Here is a 23,224-nt window from a genome sequence, read left to right on the forward strand (position 1 = left end):
CTCGATCCGAGATTTAATGACTTGGAGAAGAGGGGCTTGAACCCGCCCCTCTTCTCCCCTGTTCTCCATTGGCTGGCCTCTTGAATGCTGGCCAGCCATTGGAGAAGAGGTCCGTCATTCCGATTATGCCCCGTCCTTTTTGGATCGGGGGGCGTGTTTTTTTCAGAAAGTCTAATTATCTCCTCCAGCCAATGGCAAGAGGAGATTAAAGCAAAACACGCCCCGAATCCGAAAACGCCACTGCGTTTCTCCGAGGCATTTCTGCTCTGCCTCGGAGAAAGGCGGTGGTGTCTCCTACCAGCTCCATCTGACCACATCCAGGCTTACTCTGACCCGGGGGCTGCAGAAATCAGCTTAATTGGCTTCGGAGTTTGGGTCTAGTTGAGCCCGTGTTCTTGTATTTTTACTGCCCTTCGCCGGCCCCTGCATAGCGGCTCTTAAAACAATACCGCGTTCCAAGCTAACACCTTGTTCCTGATTTTTCCCAGTATAGACACAGCACAGTGGCAGCATAAAATGACAATTCCAGCACGAATGGTGCAACTTTACCCCACCCCCTTTAGCCTCTACATTTGTATCTCTTTCTCCCGGTTTGGGTCAAAGTTTAATGCTTTGTGTTTCAGGATATGCACGTTTAATTAGCATTGGTGTATTTTGGGTTGGTGTTGTTGTAATGGAGCTGAAATAAAAACCTGATCACTCACCATTTCCGAGTGCTCCGAGACCACGTGCTCCACTTAGCTAGAAGTCTGAATTCATTTGCAACCAAACTTGAACTCATTCAACCACCCCTCCCTATCCATCCAACTATTCGCTCATTGGGCCAAGCAACCAGGTCTGAAATCTCCATCCATTGAATGGACGGACAAAGGTTTTGCTTGCGAAGCAAGAAGTTGTTTATTTGATACTTACCCGCTCCTTGGACGGCTTATTACGCGTCATGTTTAAGAACTTGAGCATGCCACCGTTCCCCTGTGTCCTTGTCTGCTCCCCTGTCTGTCGAATGACTTGATGCCCAGGACAGCACCGCGCCCACAGTCTGACAGACCAGCCCAGCGCCAGCCGTCCACCCTGCCGCAGATCACACGTGCATCGGGGCAATCTTGTGATTCGCAGATACTGCGTTAGCAATTAGGGCGGGGCATTTATTATCAAAGATGACACTCTCTTCCGTTCTGCTGCCCCGGGCTGCGGGGCTCGTGGTGTAACAGAAAGCGTGTCTCTGCAACTGGAAGCACGCACAACAGCAGCATTGTCCAGCCCTCGACACTCTTCTCCAGCTCCAGGCAACAATTCCAGCAAGAGGCTACGGCTGCTGCCTGGGCCGCCCACTTTCTTGTTTACGTAGTCATTTTATGAATTACGCTTTTACACGATTTTGGTATAAAAGATACAGCTTGTAACTACGCACAGACTTCCACTCACGAGTCTGTGCTGCAGTACATCCTATAAAGTGATTCAGCTTCAGAGATCGAAGCCGGTAGGTTTGGGTTCAAATCACCGCATTCACGCTTCAGCAAACTGTAAAGTGTTGGTAGCCAGGAGCGCTCTTCGCATGGCTACCGATTATTAGAGCCTCCCGTCAGGGCCACTGGACAAATGCGGCAGCGTGGGACCAAATTATGCAGCACATCGACTTTATGATGCGGCAAGAAAAGGCAAATTATGTGGCGTAAGGAGGCACATTTTCTAATAGCATTACTTCATTTTGTTAATTTTAATCAACATTCTGGACAAAGGTTTCACCTCACAAGTACCAATATAACACCCAAACACATCAATATGTAACTAACAAGTGATCAGCCAACCTTTGTGAAGTACCTTCCACTTCGCAACATGTATCAGCGCGTTTTTTGTAACTTTTGATCGGTTTGAGCTAAAAGCAAACGTTTTTGTTAAAAATCTGCAGCTTATGTAACATATGAAGGATTATGTGGCAAATCCATAATTATCCGGAAACACTACGAGGCAAAACTGCATTTCAATGGCCATGCGCCACAGTCGATTTAGCTGGATACATAAACGTATTGTTGATAAAAACGTTCTGCAATGATGAACAGCACAGTTTCCCCGTATTTTATTTTGATCATGGGAAGGAGACCGGAAATTTTGAGGAGTACGCAAACCGTGCATGGTCGCTGCTCTTTAACAAAATAAAATATAGATAAGTGAAAGGGTGATGTTTATTTTAACTCAGACCGTGGGCGCGGCTTCTCCAATCACAGAAATAAACTGCAGTTAAAACTCGCAGGGCGGGGGAGGAGCCAAGATGGCGACCGGGACGGCAGCGTAGACCCCCGGCTCCGTGAGCCTCCGCATCCCGCACGGATATCCTGCCTGAGATCCTCAACTTGTGCTACGTGGTCGTGTTTCTGAAGGAGAGGGGCTCCCGACTGTGTGACTCCGAGGTTTCTAGCCGTGCTATCGCCGGAGAAAACTGCATCTGAACTTTGCGGCCTGTGCGGCCCTGGAGCCGGGACATCGAGTGGATGCCGTGGCCGGGTGGCAGTGCGACAACAGCGGCTGGTGGTGACTGGGTGGAGTCGGTCCACCGGAGCGGTGCCAAACTCGGCCTACATTTCGGCGTGGTCACTTCTGCTGCCCAGTGTAGCTGACCGAGTGCATGACCGGTGCAAATCTTAGATCCTCCGGTGGCTGCCCCTGCCTTGCCGGTGAGCTGCCCGGCCGCCGTCCGTATCCTGCCCCGATCATTGCGGGCCGCCCCCGGATTTCTACGGGAGCTGGTCCGTGGTGGGGACGACTGTTGCCCGTGACCACGGATAGTTTTTGCCTGCCCCCGGAACCCGGTCACCCGCGACGTGGACATCGCGACGCTTGTCCTGGGGTCCCGGCCCCGGTGAGGGTCGGGCATACTTGGTGGCCATCTTGGGTCGATGAAGCCTACCATCCTGTCCGCTGGGCCGCAGCGGGCCTGTGAGCGTACGATTTTTGGGAGTGTGGCGGCGAGATCACAGAGAGCTGAGCTGGGGTACGGCGACCTCCTCGAGGCTCTTGGTACTCTTCACTCCTCCTTGGTTCATGGTTTCGTGATCTTGGGGAGTAAGCTCGATGGTGTGGCGTCGGGGTTGGGGCAGTGGCGGCCCGCCTGTCCGCACGAACACAGATTCTACCCACACTGCGCGCAGGAGGACGCTGTGGCGGCCCCCCCTGAGGTTAGTACACGACTGGACGCCCCGGCCAGTATGCTACAGTGTGTTCGACCTTCTGAGGGCCTGATCTGTCCCGGAGGCGTTGGACCTGAGTGGGATGTGGTGGTCTCATCCCGTGCATGCCCTCCTGCGACCCAGAGACAACTCCAGCAACTAATGTCTCTTTTGGCTGTTTCTGCCTTCCTGAACCTTGCGTGCAGTGCAGATCCTAGGGCAGCACTTGGAAGCCTGTTTCCTCACGCGGCGGACTGTGTTGATGCTCAGAGACTTCCACCCCACCTGTGTGCGTCGCTTCTCTGTCGTTGTTGGACATTCCTCTGCCTAGGAACATTGGGTATGGTGCTGGGTCGAGGGGTTGGCATGGGCAGAATTCCGCTGAGTGGTCAGGGATGAGGCGGGCCCCTCGGGGGTGGTCGCCTAGTGGACGGGCGGGCTTGAGGTGGTGTGCTCTCCTGACATGGCTACTGGCACAATAGACGCATAATGCTCCCCATCGTGGTTTGAGAAGATTGTTTCTGTGCTGTTCCTTGTTCACTCTAGGGGAACCTTACCGTGCGGGAGGGAGAAGCCGGGGGTCTGTTATGAAGGCCCTCCTCCAGTTTATAAATACTTTCTCTACCCCCCCGTCTGGTGGGGGTTCTTTCCTACTTCTTTTTCCCTATTCTCCTACATTTCGGGTCTGGTTCCAGGGCGACAGGCACACTGCTGGGGGGGGGGGCCGTACTCATCTGCAGAGGTGCAGGGTGGGGGGTTGGGGGAGGGGACTCTGTATTCCTTCATCTTTTTTCCATGGCCTCCTTTTTCTTCTCTGATTCTTTTTGTCTTTCTTTTTCTGGGATCAGCGTGATACACCTCCTTTTGCTATGCCTCGTTGCCGTTCCTTGTGTTCACAACTTCCGGGGTGTTCTTGGGGAGTTTTGGCGGGGGACTGCGGGCGCAGCTGTAGACTATGTTTTTCTCCATCCTGATGTTCTTGTGTTTACGCCATTGACCGAATAGATTGCTGTAAATCGCTAACGTTCATTACTCTGCATATCCGTGATTGTTGTTTTAAAATTGCTTGTCACCTGATCCTTCTGCCTTGTTTCATCATAAAATGAAAACCTTTGTCTCCTGGTGCCCTACTTACGCTGTTCACAGTATTAGCAGTACGATTTTGCTCCCTGAAGTGCTGCCTGTGTTTATACTTGTCGTTATTGCTCTGATTGCTTAGCGGCCGGCCCCGGGGGGTTGTAGGCCCATACTTGTTCTTATTGAACTGTCAATAAAGGTTTTAAAAAAAAAAAAAAAAAAAAAACTCGCAGGGCGGAGTGGTTGAACTCGAGACAGAAGCACTTTCTTTGGCGCTTCGCCACACACGCTGCAATCCAATACCCGAACAGAACAAGCATTTACAATGCAATGGTCTCGGCATTGGTAAAGTTACAGCTATTGGCATTGCTCATGACATTATTTTTGTTTATAAAACATTTAAAGAAACGGCATTGTTATTTACAATGTCAATAGCTTATTCACTCTCAAATGCGAGACCTATTGCATTTGCCCACACACACAGAGCCACCTACACACACACACTGATTAAGCTATTGACATTGTAAATAACAATGCCGTTTCTCTACATGGTTTAAAAACAAAAACATAAACAAAAATATTGTCATGAGCAATGCCAATAGCTCTAACTTTAACAATGCCGAGACCGTTGCATTGTAAATGCTTGTCCTCCTATTCCTTCTGTGATGCCACAGTGGGACTTGAATCTGGTTCTTATATACTTGATGTGTGCTCCCTTTGAGCCCCTTCACAACTGTCCTCTTCCTCTCTTGACCTTGAAGACTGCCTTCCTGATGGCCATCACCTCCGCTAGGTGAGTGAGTGAGTGAGCTCCAGGCTCTTTCTTGTAAACCTCCCTTTCTGTTGGTCCATCCGGACAAGAGTGTGCTCAGGCCCCGTCCTTCCTTTTTGCCAAAAGTTGTTACGGCCTTTCACGTTGGGCAGTCAATCTCCTTGCCCACCTTCTTTCCGCATCCGCATCCTTCCAGAGAGGAAGAGAGGCTCCACTGTCTGGACCCAAATCGTGCGCTCTCATTCTGTCTCAACCGCACACAGCAGTTCCGGGTGGATGACAAACTCTTTGTTGGCTACTTTGGCACCAAGAAAGGTCGGGCGGTGCACAAGAGGACTATCTCCCGCTGGGTTGTCTTGTGCATCAAAGCCTGTTACTCTTTGGCTAAAAAGGAGCCTCCGGTGGGGCTGTGTGCTCATTCCACTAGAGCAAGTGCAGCCACTACTGCTCTGGGACGTGGTGTCCCCCTGCAAGACATTTGTCAGGCAGCCACGTGGGCCTCGTTCCACACGTTTACGAAGCATTACTGCCTTGACAGCCAAATCCGGAGAGACCGCTTCTTTGGCCGTTCTGTTCTCCGGGACTTCCTGGTGTGATCTTGGTTCGCAGACCCACCGCCGGGGTTGGTATTGCTGGGGTATCTATTCTAAGGTAAGGAATCTATTACTACGCGTTTCTTTCAGATGCACAAGTTACTTACCTTCGGTAACAATATATCTGTAAGAAACATTAGTAGTGATGGATTCCTTACCGCCCCACCGATCCTCCCCGTTCTGCAAACTGATTTCCAGGGTTAAGGTCATCCCTTCAGGGCCCTAGTTTCAATGCACCAGTGGTCAGTATCTTGCATGGCTCTGCGTTCCTGGCACGGAAAGTCATGTACAAACTGACAGCGCGCGTAGGCGGTGTCTAAGTAGCGCCCGCAACGTCATCCCAGTGACCACAACGCCGACGACGGACAGGAGCCGCATGACGCCACCTACCGACGCGCAGGGGTACTGCTGACAAACTTTCCGGATCCAGTCGGACGCCTGGGGATATTCTAAGGTAAGGAATCTAACACTACTAATGTTACTTACAGATATATTGTTACCGAAGGTGAGTAACTTGTGCATTCAGCACAAACTGCAGTGGTGGAACAAGAACAGCTTGTAACTGGGCAGATGATTTATCACCCCACAGATGCCAGTGACCATCAACATAGACCCGTCCCTCGCATGTTGGACTACCCATTTGATTGACCTCACCATTCAGGGTTTGTGGTCTTCACTAGAAAGTCTGCTCTACATCCAGTTGTCCAAGCTGACCCAAGCTATTTGGTATTTTGCACAATGTTCTCACTTAAAAAATGCTAGTGGATCATCTCCCAAAGGTAGACAGCTTTACCGATTTCAAAAGAATGCATCATGAAACGCATGAGAGGGAGATGAACATCCAGGTTTTTGGCCTAGACTTCCATGGGTGAGGGGACTTAATCAGTAGATCTGTTCATCACCCATACAAACCATAATGCCAAAGGTTGGCCTCTAGCTACCTACAGTCTCCGGGCAATGACTTCTACATAAGGTGATTACTGATATTTGCCTATACCTTTTTCCCCCACTACCACTGATTCCTTATGTAGTAGTTAAAATACGACTGGCAATAGGGACAGTAATTCAGTGCCACAACATGGACCCATCATGCAAGGTACTCACTACTGTTAAAGGTGTGCCATTGTCAATACCGAGCTTAACAGCTACAGTCCATCATATTGTTAAAGAATGCTGTGCTAGGGAGCACTTCTATATGTGTCCACTTAGTGGCAATAGCTGCATGCTTGCTTGCAGAATGGAGAATAGCAATTAATTTTTAAAACTATTGTCATTAAAGCTTTGTGGAAAGTCTTAAAGGGGTAATTTGCATTCGACTGCCCTCATTTCCCTCCTGAGAGCTTAACATTGTCCTGACAAAACCAGAGTTACGCTGCAAAGAAATTCTTGTTTCCCGCCAGTAGTATCTCCATTTCATGCCAACCAGTCTCTTTAGAATTACCTTTCTTTTTCCTACAGCCACAGTCGCGAGTGGAAAAAGTATTACACACATTAAATTCCTGTGGTGCAATCTTGTTCTATGTCGACTGCTCAGTGCATTAAGAAAACCAAACAACTTTTTGTTATTTTTACACAGCCACCACATCTTGGCAACCCCATCTCAGAGGCAGGTATTGCAAAATAATTTTTTGATGCATTGCAATGCAATGCCAAAACCAAGTTCACAATGTATGACCTACTCAGAGCACATTCCACTGGCAAGGAAAGATCCACAGTGGGTAATAGTCCATTAGAATGCATTTGTAAGACTGGCACACAAAGTTGAATCCACACAGTTCCTAAGTGTTAATGTGTGAACCCTCACGCCAGACAAGAAGCGCTATTTGAGCAGACTGTACCTAAAACATTGTTCAGAACCTCTTCTGGCTCTGTTCGCAAGCCTTTGCATTAAGGATTTGGATACTGCTTCTCAGTCTATGAACAGCACGTAATCTACAGCTAAACATGCTGCAAATGGAAAACTTTACTTATCTGTTCCAATTGATTTGCACACTGTTACGCTGTAGATTCACTAGCGCCCTAATCAACTCATGGAGTTGAGTACAGGGTACGATGTATGGATACAGTCGTGTTTTCTGTTTATTCTAGTAGTTGCATATTTACTCTCCAATGGACTGATATTATGTTTTATTTCTCCACACATACGCCTACTTTTGTTTTGGGAAGGGGGTGCGCAATTTGAGGTAGAGTTAATATCCTGGTGCATTGTGTGGTTCAGGGGAGGTACTGGAGTCCCGTTGAAACCAACCCTCCTTTTTGGAACAAAAGCAACTTGTTGTAATTCAGATCCCAAGACTAGAAGGCAAAAGTGTGTACAGCATGTGAATCTGCATCACCAGATGCGGCTAATTCTTTCTTACAGGTTTCCTTCCTTAGTTTTCTTTTTTATTTTTTTATTTTATTTATTGGGTTTTCATAAAACATACAAATGAAAGCAGTGTGCATTGCATCATATCAAAACGACGATATAAAACACTCAGAAGCTATCCCCCCCGTGATCGATCAGTTCAGTACTGTGTTTACTCATAGATACATTCAAGCAATCCATTTTACATGTAATAGTGTATGTCATACGTGACCAAGTGACCTTCAACTTATGCAGTGGTTATATACTGATCCTTAGTCCGTAAATATTGCGCGAGTGACTCCCAAATGTCTTTTGGTTTCCAAGTTGTTGGTAGCTCCTCTGCATAGAGTTCAAGACTATCTATGCAATATACTAGATCTTTAATCCATTGGTCCGGTCGTGGTGCAAGAGAGCCCTCCCATCTTACCGCCACCCTTCTTTTCGCCATCAACAAAGCCACTCTTATGAATTTGCCAATGGCACCTTTTAGGTGCTGTGTAAAATTCAATAGACCGGTCTGAGGAGTATACGGTAGAGTGACACTTGTGATTACCTTGAGCCGTTCCAGCACCTCCGCCCAGAATTCAGCCACCCGGCCACACTCCCAGGCCAAGTGCCAGAAGTCTGCGCCAGACATCCCACATCTTTTACATGCGTCACTGTCACAAAGGCCGTATTTAAACAGTTTAGCTGGCGTGTGATATCTTTGATGTAGGTACTTGAAATGCAGTATACGCAAATTGCCATTCAATGTAAACGCACTAGTGAGTTTACAGCAATATTCCCACTCTTGTGTGAGCTGAGGATGTACTCTGGCGTTCCATCTATCCAGGCTGGTGTGGTCTTCTATTGCTTTATCCTCCCTAGCTGCCCTGTATAGTTTCGATATTACCTTTCGTAGCGAGGGGCTTACCAGGAGCAGTTGGAGCGTTTGCAATGTCTGCAGCTCATCTGGAAAAGTTTGGTAGTGTGCCTGTATTGCCGTCTTGAGTCTATGGAAAGTAAATAAGAAGAGTGGGGATCTATTATGGACATATAATTTCCTCATCCGTGAGGAAACTGCTGATAGGGAACAGATCCTACATACTGTCTATGACTGCCCGTGCCAGTGTGTACATAGCACCTGTTTCTTGAGTTACTGATAGTGCTGCGTGATGTGCTAGCAGGAGCGCCGGGGCGTACAATGGGAGTTTCGCAGCTAGTCGGTCTATATCCTGCCAGGCCGCAATTGTGGTGTCAATTAGATCTATTTCTTACCTAGGAGTTCCTCTGCGAGTGTGCGATAGCATACATTTTAGTGGGACCGGGTGAGCATCCCCATCTTCCACCGCCACGTGCGGGATAGATTTGTGGTGACTGCACCAGTGTATGCATACTGCGCTTGCGCACAAAAATAGTACACATGCATCTCGGGCACGCTAAACCCGCCCTTGTCATATCTAATGTCAAGACGCCCAGACTCACGCGGGCTTGCTTCCCTCCCCAGATCAGCCGCACTAATAACGAGCGTAAGTTTTTGAAAAAACGTTGCGTCAGTTTTATCGGTATATTGCTGAACAGATACAGAAAGCGGGGCAAAATAACCATCTTGCTGAGAGCTATGCGGTCCGCCAGTGACAGCGGCATCTTTGACCAGCGGTAAACTTGCTGCTCAAGTTTGGCGCATGCAACGCCGTAGTTCTCCCGTATTACTATGTCTGGATCCCGGTGTATCCACATCCCTAAGTATTTGACTGGGTCGGAGGACCATACAATGGGGAAGTCCAGGGGGGTAATCAGTATGCATTCAGTCACGGGGATCACCAGTGACTTGTTCCAGTTTATACAGATCCCTGAAAAATACCCAAATCTAATATATTCGTGCAATATAGGCACAAGGTACTCCTGCGGCTCTCGAACAAAGAGCAGGATATCATCGGCATATAATTAAATGCTCACAGGTCTATGTGCAAATAGCAATGCTGCTTCCCTGTGTCTTTGCCTAATAATGCAGGCTAATGGTTCCAGCATTAAGGAGAAAAGGAGCAGTTATAGAGGACACCCCTGTCGTGTGCATCTTCCAACCCGAATCGGGCTTAACGTGAACCCTCCCACTCTTATGCTTGCTGTGGGGTTCGTTTATAATAAGCTCACCTATCTGCTGTATCCCTTGGGATTCCCACGCGCTGCAGGATACGAAACATGCAGCCCCATTCAATCGAGTCAAATGCTTTGGCCGCATCTAACATAATTGCCGCCGCTTACAGATCAGGATCAAGTATATGGAACATTGCAAAAATGTGCGTAAATTGTGTGACGTAGATCTATCCGGTATAAAACCAGACTGAGCCGGAAGGACAAGGTTCGGCATTAGTGGCTGAAGTCTGGTGGCTAAGAGTTTTGCTAGGATTTTCATATCTATGTTGATAAGCTACAGGGGAGATTCAACTCGCAGCACGAGGGCTCCTTATCTTTTTTTAGTAGAGTTATGATTAGCGCTTCTCTGAGGGTCGGCGGCAGTGTTCCCGTTTCGTAGGCTTCTGCGTACATTTCCAACAGATACGGAATCAATTCTGCAAATGCCTTGTAAAATTCGCCTGTGAGACCATCCGGCCCTGGTGCTTTCTTGTTGGGCAGTGAGCGTATTGCCTCCCGGATATCAGCAACTTCAAACGGCTGACACAAATAGTCTCTTTGACCAGTGGATAGCCAGGCCAGAGCAACATCCTCTAGATACTCATCTAGTTCTGTTGGCGCTGTCTCTCCTTTAGATGTGTACATCTCAGAGTAACAAATGTGAAACTGCTCCGCAATGGCCTGCATGGTCCTGCCCTTCCTTAGCTGTGATTTTTGCGATTACTGTGCTTTCTGTCCTTATCTTAATCTTTTCAGGCAGATTGTGCCCCGGTCTTCCCCCCTCACCCTAAGCTGGAGCGACATGCCTCTTAGATCAATATTGCACCTCTCCGTCTGCCAACTCGTATTCCAATATGAGCTCTTTTATGGTTGCTAACGTAACATCATTTGGAGAGTCCGCATATTCCCGCTCCAACTGCGCCAAATCTGATTCTTTGCGGGACAGCCGACCACGAATATCCTTTAGAATACCTTAAGTTGTGCTTATGCAAGTGCCCCTGATTGTGACCTTGAAGGCCTCCCACAGTGTAGCAATACTGTCCCCGTATTGAATTCAAAATATTGTGTAATGGCTTCTCTAATTATATTTGTGTACAGCGGGTCTAGCAGCGCCTCCGACCGAAAGCACCAAGTGAATTGACGTGGGATGCATAATGGGATGTGTAGGGTGAGCCTGACTGGGTTGTGGTCCGATAATGTCCTAGGCAGCGTGGCTACCGAATGTATCCATGGGTTAATCACCTCACTCACCAGCCAATAATCTGACCTCAACCAGCTGCCATGCGCCGTGGACGTGTGTGTGCCCTCTAGTCTGTGTTACGGTGTTTCCATGCATCTATGAGTCCTATCTCATCCATCCCATTGTTTATGACTAGTGCCGTCTTGGGAGACTGCCCTCCCTGTTTGCTTGATTTATCTCTATCGGGGTCTCTGTGTGTTGAGGTCACCTGCCCAAATGATCTGCGCCTCAGGCCACACTCGCAAAATGGTGAATATGTCCTGTAGTACCGAGTTGGTTCATAATTGCACACGCTACAGTAGTTAAAAGTAGAAGCAAGCTATGATAAGCCTGCAAAACGGGCAGCTCTAAATCCGTCCTGGTGTCAATGCTGAAACCACATGCAGTTACGAACCGACTCGGTGCTACAGGTCTTCTATTCTTGCATCCATATGCTCGTTTCTTGTAATTCTCCGATTTGGAAATACGATTTGGCCTAGACAGAAGAGAGAGAAAATTCTCATTGCTAACCTTGAGAACGTCCTTTCGGACGAAACACGTGTCGGCTACCTGTTGCTTATGATTGGATTGTGGCAAGAGAATAAAGGATACATATAAAGAAACCGAGAACATCTTTTGGACTTTTTCATGATGATGGCCACTGCCTAACATACAGACTGGGACTGATTTGGGAAGTGCTTCGGCATATGCGTGACATATTTGGGGATCTCATAGGGGATTGTTATCTCCTTGGAGAGCCAGTTTGGTCTTCTCAAGGAGGAGGGAGGCCTAATGCCGGGAGAGTACCAAAACTTTCTAAGTTATTGAAAATTACTCTCCGAAAAACTGTGCGGATGGATGTGCATTTGTAATTTGGCAACTCTACCTTGGTGTTGTGTGTAGTAACAAAAAGACAATCGTATGCATATTATCCTCTGATCGATCACTTAAAAACCATAATGAGGCCCATCCCCACCTACTTCAGTACCCGCAACTTTGATAAAGCCATCCCAAAAACAGCAAACAGACCCCCCTCATGTCAGACATAAACACAGTCAAAATGCGGGGTACACCCACTGGGGAAACGCCAGAGCGCAGACAGCCTCCCCTGATGAAAAGGGAGGTAGGTGGCTGAAAGTTTACGTACACCTCCGTCTAGGTTGTGAAAAATCAATACGTAAGAATAATCGGCACACAAGTCCTGATTGTATCAACATATCGTACTAACAGTATGATATTGGAATATCCGGCTCAGCATACTAGACCAGGACGTAGCAACAGAGAAATAACAGTACTGATCTCTACCCGCCACCCGCAAGAATATCCATATGTCTTTGCTATATAACATTGCAAAAAACAGAACTGTGACATTTGAACAAGTACATTACCACCACATTTTCAGCGGGCGTTCAGTCTTCTCCATCTTGCGCTTCAGGCGTACTTCGAGCGTGATGTTTGAGGTTCTTTGCGTATTCCATCGCTGATTTAGGGTTTGCAAAGAGTTTCGATTTGCCTTCCACTCCGATCGCAGGCGGGCGGGTAAAACATAGCGTATGGGACGTTTTCCGCTATTAGCGTTTTTTTTACCACGTGGTATTTTCTTCTCGCTGCCTGTACCGCCATTGTGAAATCTAGATAAAACGCAAATGTATTTCCTTGGTAAGTTATCGTGCCCTTTTCCCAGACCAAACGCAAAACTGAATCATGGTCCCTATAGTTCAGGAGTTGGGCGATGATCGGCCTCGTTGGTGCGCCCTGGGGCGGACGAGCATCCAGCGAATGATGAACGCTCTCAATAATCAACACCTGGGAGAGATGTTGCGGCCCAAATAGCTTGCGCAGCATAGTCTCTATATATGTTTCCAGTCGTCCGGTGTTAGTCGACTCCGGCAGGCCCGTAATTCTTATATTGTTGCGCCTGGACCTGACCTCCAAATCTTCATTTTTTGCTTGTATGACAGCAAGCACTTTCTCCATGTCAAGTGTCTTGGAGGTTACTGACTGTAGATGGTCCTCCGTGTCCGATATGCGCTTCTCCGCTTCCCCCAGCCTGGCTGCATGCTTGCCCAATTTGGCTACCACATTATCCATTCTTGTATTTAGGGCTGCTATATTCACATCAATGAACTTCAGACTGTTCTGAATGGCGATAAGCGTCGCCTCCAACGATGGCGGGCTCTCAGAGGGGGCGTCAAGCTCCGAGTCCGAAGTAGCACGCTGTCTTGATCTTGCTGTCGTGCGGGGCTCGAACATGAGGCGGGGCCGAGCTTTATTGGACTTGCCCATGTCTTATTATGGTATGCGCTTCAAATACGTTGAGCAGGTCAAGGTGGGAGTTTTTTTCATTGTTGATTTTCCTGCGCTGTGCAGCTGCCTAAGCGCGTCACCCACCATTTCATGCACTCTTCAGGGAGGGTGGCAGCGCTCCAACCAGGCCCCCGGACTTGAGCTACTGATACACCCGCCTCCTGCGGGCCGCTTAACCTGTAGTCTTGCTTTTCTTAGATCTGCGCCCGTAGAATCCACTCAGTGCAATCTTTAACCCTGGAGTGACAAAATGCAGGGTGGCGTCACCATGTATCATGCCTTTTCTAGCATGACTCCGTATGCGCTGTGTGTGTATTAAAGCCAGTGTCCACGCTCTCCAAGCCACACAGTCACAGTGACCAGGTGACGCACCTCGTCGCAATATACGGGTGGTCCGCTCGAGTGCAGCAACATGTACACAGTGAACTTCCAAGGCCGCACTCCCAGGGGCCTTTCTTTTAGTAGTTGTGCCAGCTTTGCACCATTACCGTTTCAGCTGTGCTGGGTCAGCGAGTGCGCCCCAGGCACCGGTATCACAGCCGGCCAGTGTCATCTCGCACTCCAACCCACCGGCTGTTCCCCCAGCATGCCGCACAGAAGGGGGAAGGGAGCATCTTCACCTGCCGGCTCGCACCCAGGCCCGGGCAGCCCGGGTCTCTTCCGGATCACGGTCAGCTGTCCGCTAGACCCTCACCTCAGGATCGGCGCCGCACCAGGCTTCATTGGGGCTCTTTGCAGCCGTCTCACTGCAGGTCTTTATAATTTGACTCGCCGGGGTGTGCTGACTAGACTCTCCGCGGCGTCTGTCATGTTACTCACGCTGGCGGCTAGCCATCTGGCGTTAACCTCCCTCACCGATCACAACTGACCTCAGGGGCCCGTCAGCATTCACCGTTGCTACGCTGCCAACAGGCCCTTCGGGCTGCTCAATGTTTAGTCGCGGAGCTTCTCCGTATCGACTCACATGGCTGCCATGTTGTGCTGTTGTGCCTCTAATGCGCCTGGTCGCTGTACAGGGCCCCCAGAGCAGCCCTCCGTCTGCCACTCACCCCTGGATCAGTCACCTTAATCGCGCCTCATTTTTCATCTGGTTTTGTGCTCCGGATGACACCTAGGGAGCAGGATTTCTGCCGGATTATGATTTCAGCCAGCGGAGCTGCACTACAGGGCAGCCATCTTGCCACACGCTCTCTAGCGCACTCCTTCCTTAGTTTAGCTCTCTTTTGTCCTTCAGTTTAGCTCACACTCTTATAGTTTTATGTTGGTGTTTTCTGTTGCCTTGATCATATTCCGTGGTTTGCTCATTTAATTTGTCATGTTATTTTGTAGTGATTCGAAAAAGCCTCACTTTCCTCCAGTGATGCTGCAATCAATTACTGCACAAACTGTGTTTCTATTTGTGTCATTAGCAAGATCTGTATGGGTGAATGTCCTACATTATTACAAACCTTGGTCTCCAGTGGAAAAAGTGCAATTTATGAGCAGCAAACATGTTTTGAACAGCCAGCAGTTCAACACGGAAAAGTGCAGTATTGTTCTTCTTGAAGCTTTCCAACTTTATACATGCCGGCATCAGTCATATGACTCACTGCAGACCACAAAGCACTAAAAAGAGTGGAAGTAAGAATGGAAAAGAATGAAATCTAATACGATAGTTTCTTACAAAAAAAAAAAAGAAAATCCTATATCTGAAAGAAACAGTTAGTTAGTTATAGATTCCTTACCTTAGAATTACCCCCAGGTGTCTGACTTGATCCGGAAAGTTTTTCGTCAGCAGAACCCCTGCGCGTCAGAAGGTGGCGTCGGTCGACTGTGTCCGTCGTTGGCATCGTGGTCATCCAGATGACGTTGCGGAAGCTACATAGACGCCGCCCTCATGCGCTGACGTCCGTTCTTTCTTTTTCTGTGCCAGCAAGCGCAAATCCAGAGAGCGGTACCCCCAGTCACTTTTTTACTTCCTTTTTTGTGACTTTAGTTGACTTCTTTTCGAGTCTTACATCGACTCCTGGTGCACGAGGGATGCCCGGTTTCAAGGCCTGCGGTTCCTGTACTCGACTGATGTCTGTGATGGATCTGCACCGCGTGTGCCTCTACTGCCTGGAGCGCGACCACGACCCCAAGTCGTGCTCCGACTGCTGAACCATGGCCCCGAAGTCTTTGCGGGAGTGATCCCGAAAGCTATTCGAGGCCTGGCAGTCGGCTCTGCGTCGTTCGAGGTCCCGGTTGCGTGGGAGGTCGAGAGACCGATCGTGGAGCCATCATCACTCCTCATCTAACTCTTTGCACTCGGGGTCAGGTAAGTCGAAGCACAAGAAGAAGTCGAAGAAGCAGCGTCGCTCTTCGACTTCCCCTTGTACGTCGGCTGATACGACGAAGGGTGCGGGTGGTGCCCCTCCCGCGGCTCTGCGTGCGGAGCCTTCAGGGTTGACTCCGGCCTTCCCTGCTTTCACGGGACCGACCCTTGCCCAGCTTCGTCAGTTCTACAAAGCGATGCATATCATCTTTGGGCAGCCGGACTCCACTGGTGCGCCTTTGGGCACTGCGGACTCGACTGTGGGCTCTAGGCCTTCGACGCCGACTGCTCTGGCCTCGGCACCTCAGGGCCCCCTTGGATCGAGGCCTAGATCCAGATCGGTGCCGGTCGACCTTATTACACCTCCACCTGCGCTGATTCCACCGGCACCACGTCCGCAGCCGGCTGGACCTCCAGCCAGTGTCGACCCCGGCTTCCACTCCGATGTGGATACGGAGCCGGAATGGCATCAACCGATGCCGGATCCGGTGCTGATGGGTACTTTTGCGCCTGCATTCCACCATGGCCATTTTCAGCCAGTCTGGCAGTCAGAGGAGTGTGCGGAAGACTGGGAGGGATCTGAGGACCCTCTCACTGCCCAGCTGGAGTACGATCAGGACTGGAGAGAGGACCTGGGGAATTCCAGTGAACTAGACACCTCACCAGACCTTGGTATGTTGTCTCCTCTTACCGTGGCTACGGAGGAGGGTGTGTCTTACGCAGTGGTGTTGCGTAGGGCCGCCAAGGCCCTACACCTCGAGCTATCTACTGTGACTAACCTCCTGACAGAAGTGCTTCAACTGGCAGCGATCTCTTCGGAGCCCCTGCTGCCGTTTAATGAAGCCCTCATGGACATCCTTTTGGGCACCTGGTCCAGGCCCAACACAGAGGCTCCTGTGGATAGGATGGTTGCCCGACGCCACCGCCTGGCCCCGGGCGACCCCACTTTCCTCTCCCAACGCCCTTCCCCGAGAGCTTGGTAGTCCAAGCCTCAACGACCCAATGCGCACTCCCTACTGCACCACTGGACATGGAATCCAAGAAGCTGGATCAGCTTGGGAAGAAGTTGTTTTGTTCCTCCAGCTTAGGGCTGCGGTCGGTGAACACCGCATGCCTCTTGGGCCGTTATTCCCACTCCTGTGTGGGATACGGTGGTGCAAGTGCTGCCTCAGTGTCCAGAGGAGGCCCGGGCTGTACTCTCCCATGCTGTTGCCGAGGGGAGAGACGCAGCAAAGTTCGCCATCTGCTGTGGACTAGACACTGCCGACTCACCGGGTAGGACCATTTCAACGTCAGTGGCGCTTCGCCGTCACGCCTGGTTGAGAACGACTGGCTTTTCCGGGGATGTCCAGAACTCTTTGATGGACATGCCCTTTGATGGCCGTCAGCTTTTCGGCGACAGGCAGACAGTGCGCTAAAGCGCTTCAAGGACTCTTGGGCTACGGCCAAGTCGTTGGGCATCTCCACCACACACACTGCATGATCTGCCTTTCTCCCCCTTCGTGGCCACGGAGAGTACCCCAACACGTTCCTTTCAGAGCAACAGGCCAGAGCAAGCTGTTCAACCTCAGCACGGCCGGGTACGTGGAAACCACCAACATGGTTCTGGGGGCCAGTGGGTGGTCCGGTCCACCACCCCACCCTCCGCAGCAGCCTCCAAACCCTAATAGTCCGACCTTTCAGGCCCATCAAACGCCAGTGGGCGGCGGGACCCACCATCACCACCTCCACTGGCACACCATCACGTCAGACAGGTGGGTTTTGCAGATAGTCCGAAGGGGCTACTCCCTCCCCTTCGAGACTATCCCTCCAGCCATGTCACCCCATTACCATCCCATGTCGAGGGATCATCTGGCCCTTCTCCATCAGGAACTTATGGCTCTTTTGGCCAGGGGAGCCACCGAGCGCGTTCCTGCCCCAGAAGTAGGTCGTGGTTGCTATTCCCACTACTTTCTGGTGCCCAAGAAGGACAAGGGCCTGCGGCTTATCTTGGATCTCAGGGACGTCAACCGCTTCCTCCAGAAGGAGAAGTTCAGAATGTTGACCCTGGCTCGGGTCTTGTCTGCCCTCGACCCTGGAGACTGGATGGTAGCGTTGGACTTGCAGGATGCTTATTTTCACATCCCCGTCCTGCTGGCCATGTGGTCCAGCAGCAAACAAGGCGGGGTGGGGTTGTGGACCCTATGTCCAGAGGCCCTCCATCTCTGGACATGGCTGGAACATCAGGGCATACCCCTGGTGGTTCAACACCTGGCAGGTTCACTGAACGACAGGGCAGACAAACTCAGCCACAAGTGCAAGGTCTCTTTCAACAGTGGGGACAGCCTTGGTTAGATCTATTCGCCACCGAAGAGAACGCGCAATGTCCGCAATTCTGTGCGTTGTAATTTCCAAGGCTGCGCTCGCTAGGCGATCTTTTTGTCTCGATTGGAGTTGCAGTCTTCTATACGCCTTTCCGCCTATACCACTTCTGCCCAGAGTGCTGAAGAAGATCAAGCGCGACGGGGCCCAAGTCATTCTTGTGGCTCTGAATTGGGCACGAAGAGTCTTGTATCCCTAGCTGCTCAACATGGCCATCGATCCCCCGATCCGACTGCCTCTTCAGGAGGATCTTCTGTTGCAGCAGCAGGGGACGGTCCTTCACCCGAACCTGTCCAGCCTCCACCTCCTTGCGTGGAGATTGAGCAGTGGTAGTTGATGTCATTTGACTTGCCTCCTGAAGTCTGTGATGTAAGCTTGGCAGCCAGGCATCCCTCCACTAAGACGGTATAGACCTGCAGATGGAATACAATTGTGGCATGGTGCACAGCAAAGGCTGTGGATCCCCTTTCGGCCCCTCTTTCTGAGGTTCTCTTGTTCCTCCTGTCTTTGGCCCAGCAGGGCTCTGCTCTGCGCACTCTTAAGTGCTACCTCTCGGCCATTTCAGCCTTCCTGATCAGCCTCCTCTTTTGAAGTCCCCTGTTGTAAATAGATTTCCCAAAGGCATTACTCTTCTTTTTCCTCCTGTTCCCTTCAAAATGCCTCAGTGGGAATTGAACTTGGTTCTTACTTATCTGATGTACGCTCCCTTTGAGCCGCTACATAACTGTCGTCTCAGACTCCTCACTCTGAAAACTGCTTTTCTGGGGGCCATCACCTCCGCGTGCAGGGTGAGTGAGCAACAAGCCCTGTCTTCCAAGCCTCCTTTTCTGGCTGTTCAGCCGGACAAGGTCAGAACTCGACCTTCCTTTCTTCCAAAGGTGGTCACTTCTTTTCATATTGGGCAAATCATCACTTTGCCCACCTTCTTTCCGCCTCCGCATCCTTCAAAAGAGCAAGAGAGGCTCCACCATCTGGATCCAAAACATGCGCTCTCCTTTTATTTGGATCGCACCAAACAATTCCTGGTGGACGTCCAGCCTTTGTGGGCTACGCAGGCACTAATAATGGTCCGGCTGTGCCCAAACGGACCATCTCCAGGTGGTGTGTTCTGTGCATCAAGGTCTGCTATTCTTTGGCAAAGAAGGAGCCTCCAGTGGGGCTGCATGCCCATTCCACCAGGGCGATGGCAGCTACTACTGCTCTGGGACAGAGAGTCCCCCTAAATGACATCTGTCAGGCTGCTACGTGGGCATCACGGCACACGTTCACCAAGCACTTCTGCCTGGACAACCAAGTCCGGAGAGACTGCTTCTTTGGCCGTTCTCCAGGACTTTCTGGTGTGAACTTGGTTCGCAGACCCACCTCCGGGATTGGTATTGCTGGGGTATCTATTTTAAGGTAAGGAATCGATAACTATCTGTTTCTTTCAGATGAACAAGTTACCTTCGGTAACGATATATCTGTAAGAAACATAGGTTAGGTATAGATTCCTTACTGCCCCACCCATCCTCCCTGTTCTGCGAACTAACTTCTAGGGTTAAGGACATCCTTTCAGGGCCCTAGTTTTGTGCACCATTGGTCAGTGTCTTGCATGGCTCTGCGCTTCTGGTGTGGAAAGTTGTGTACAGAACTGACGTCAGCGCGCAAGGGCGGCATCTATGTAGCTCCCGCTACATCATCCCGGTGACCACGACGCCAACGACGGACGCTGAGTTGACCTACGCCACCTTCTGACGCGTAGGGGTACTGCTGACGAAAAACTTTCCGGATCCAGTCTGACGCCTGGGGGTATTTCTAAGGTAAGGAATCTATAACTAACCTATGTTTCTTACAGATATATTGTTACCGAAGGTAAGTAACTTGTTCATTTTTATAGTACACATCTTGAATCCATTCAGTGAACACATAAGATTGTGTTCTACGTATTAGAAAAGCAAATTTATAATACTACTTATTGACCCTTTTGATGTGTATGATAATGATTAATGTGACCTAAGGGCTAGAGCGTTCGACCTCGAAGCTGGGGAACCAGGTTCGAGTCCCGGCAGGGACGTTCAACATCCTGTGATTCTAGGCAAATCACGTAATCGCCCCGTGCCTCACAAAATGAAGGTGTCCGTCTGTAATGCAACTGGTGCTTATGTTAAATGCTCTGATATCTTAGGGTCAAGTTCGCGCTATATAAAACTCCCCAAAAAATAGAAATAAAATAATAAAATTTTATGTTAAAATACCAGCTGTATACAAGGGAAATGCCAATTGTCGTCTTTCAAAGTTGTCTGCCCAAATGTATCGATTCACATATGGGTGAACCTTATTTTCGGTTAAGAACTTCTTTTTTATTTTTTAAAAGGTAAGACCCTGCTGGCTCAGACGTTAGCGAAATGCCTTGATGTACCTTTTGCTATCTGTGATTGTACAACACTCACCCAAGCTGGATATGTGGGAGAAGACATTGAGTCTGTTATTGCTAAGCTACTACAGGATGCCAACTATAATGTAGACAAGGCACAACAAGGTAGGTTTGATGCCATCTTCACAATGGTGGAAGAGATTTTCGTTGCTTTGTATGATCACAGGGTGTACTGCCATGATGTATGTCTCCACTAATGTACATAATGCCTTGGTCTAGAGTAAACTCCTAGCCTGAGTGCTAACATATGTGCTTGCATTCACTCTTCTCTTGAACCTTCAACCGTGTCTTCAACTGAAGGAGTCAAGCAGCATTACTGTTCCAGCATATTCTTGTATGAAGCTTCTTGCCTGTTCCTGTAGTATTTATTCTGCTTCACACAAGCATGACCCCAGAACATGTAAACAAATATTTAGAAATACAAATAAATTCTACTCTTGTTTAAAAATACCTAAAGAAGTTCCTGCTCTCCATAGCTGCTATCCAGCGAGCACCTACAGTGCGCAGGATTGTCTCAAACCTTCATTCTGTTTTATTTTGGCCTTGACAGGATCCCTTAGCATTTCTTCATGCTTAATTTGACTGTTATTCATCAAAAACAATACTTTATCCATAAAAAAAATTTCTGCATTTCCTTAGTCTGGGGTCTCACTTCGCAATCCCTTATTCCCTCCATTTTCATTTATGCATCAGTCTGTCGAATACAGTGTTTCTAGAGTAGTTCCTTCTGACATTTCTGGCATTGTTGTTTTTACCCTCTTCTTTTTTTGTTTTTTTGTTACAATATTCTTTATCCTTTAGTCGTAGTGTAGGAAGATGGGTAAGGATCATGTATATTAAATAACCTTTCTGATGATACTTCGATCTGCAGATTCCTCATCTTTCAAATGCCCCAGGCAGCAGACTGGAACCAGAAACTTCTCACATAGCTGTTCTGCGCCAGTAGGGACGTTGGCTCTATCGCTGCCCTGGGAACATTGCCACTATATGGCATCAGTTAAGCCTTACAATGGACACCTGGGTACTCTGGTGGTCCGTTTTCTATGTTTTTCTGCGACCATGACACGTATATGTAGCGCTCTCTTCATATTTTGTCAACGAGTTTTCTCATAGATGCTGTCTAAATTTTCCCTAAACAGTGCCATGCATAATGTCTCCACCCTTAATTTCTCAGTTTATAATAGGCAGATGTCAATTTTGGACCCCCTTGAGGTGAGTCTTTGGTGTTAAGTCACCTCATGACTCAAGTTTGTTAAGCAAGTGACACTCGTGCACCTCAATGCAGTTAAGACGCGCGAGGCCGAGCTCCTAATGGCCAGTACCTGGGACGGAACACCATTCCTTGTGCAACTCACAGTATAGGACAAGGTTGCCTTCCAGATCTTCACCTTCATTTAAGTAGTTGAAGGAAGAATGACAAACACAAAAAGAAGAAAAGGAAGGGTGATGCTTTGTCTAAGAGAATGCCTCCATCTAAAGGTAAGTACCCTTGACGATCTCTACCTTTTCTGTGGTCTTCTTTACAGCTGCTAACTCTGCTGTCGAGCATCTGCATATGGAGTTGTCAGTGCTGGGTCCAAGACCAGTTGCAGTTCTTCAGCCTGCAGTTGCCCTCTGTTGCCACCTCAAGACTAACTGGAGTTTCCAGCTCGAAGTCCCATCCCAGCCTCCTTCTTGCAGGCAGTGATGTAGCTCTTTAGGTGCACAGTAGTCCCCTCTGGATGACCTAAGGGCCAATGGAATCGTATCCATACAGGTTGGTTTGACCTTGTCACTGTTTGTCTACTTTGTTTCTACTTGGACTGTCACCAGCCTCGAGATCTTTGTCAGTTGACCCTCTGGCGCCTCTGACACAGATTTCTTCACCCTGGACACCTCCTGCTGAAACAGTTGCTAGCACATAGGCACTGCTACAGAGGAGTACTCAACTGATAGTTGAGGAGGGAAGACACTGCAGCAAGGTGACAAATCCATCCTGTGTTCTAGGCAGACATCTTTGGGCCTGACTCAGATCTAACATTTATGCTGTAAGTCAAACAGAACACAGGTGAGGGTACAAATCTATATTCATTTTCATCTTCGGACATGGCCAACAACTTGGCGTTGCAACAGACCAGTGGATGGGACATTTCTCTAGAATTAAAGATGAAATGGCTTTCAGGCCCACCGCCCATACCTCCAAGATGGCTTATTCCCATGCTGTGTTATCAAATTCAGCAGATGTCCTAGAGTTGCCTCTTCTATTGGTGAAAACATAATCCTGCATTCTCAATAAAGTCCTACAACCCTCTACCAGCTCTTCAGAACCTGTACTACCTTTCAGCAAGGTGCTCTTGGTCCTTGGGCGGCAGGTTGTGAGAAATCCACATTCGAACAAGCGTAAACTGGCTTCTCTTCCAGGGGATCCTCATCAATAGTCATAAGCACTGAATATTCCCGCCCATGTGCGGGGACCCCGGAAATAATAAAATTATATATGTAAAAAACATACATATATACAGCTCTGTATATGTATAAACATATATCATTTTTTCCAAGCAAATGCAGCTCCCATAAAAGGCTA

The 23,224-nt window shown here is 49.1% G+C and overlaps 1 protein-coding gene across 2 annotated transcripts in view; it reads left to right on the top strand.

Annotated features, from left to right (window-relative positions):
• The window catches only part of CLPX (caseinolytic mitochondrial matrix peptidase chaperone subunit X), a 550,543-nt gene that overhangs the window by 319,333 nt on the left and 207,986 nt on the right, over nt 1-23,224 (top strand). For both annotated transcript variants that reach the window (XM_085644564.1, XM_085644563.1), the window contains one exon: nt 20,602-20,766. In XM_085644564.1, coding sequence (XP_085500690.1) covers nt 20,602-20,766 — 165 coding nt within the window. The remainder of the gene's footprint in view (nt 1-20,601; nt 20,767-23,224) is intronic.

Source organism: Triturus cristatus, chromosome 3_1 (assembly GCF_964204655.1).
Source record: "Triturus cristatus chromosome 3_1, aTriCri1.1, whole genome shotgun sequence".
NCBI classification, from domain to species: domain Eukaryota; kingdom Metazoa; phylum Chordata; class Amphibia; order Caudata; family Salamandridae; genus Triturus; species Triturus cristatus.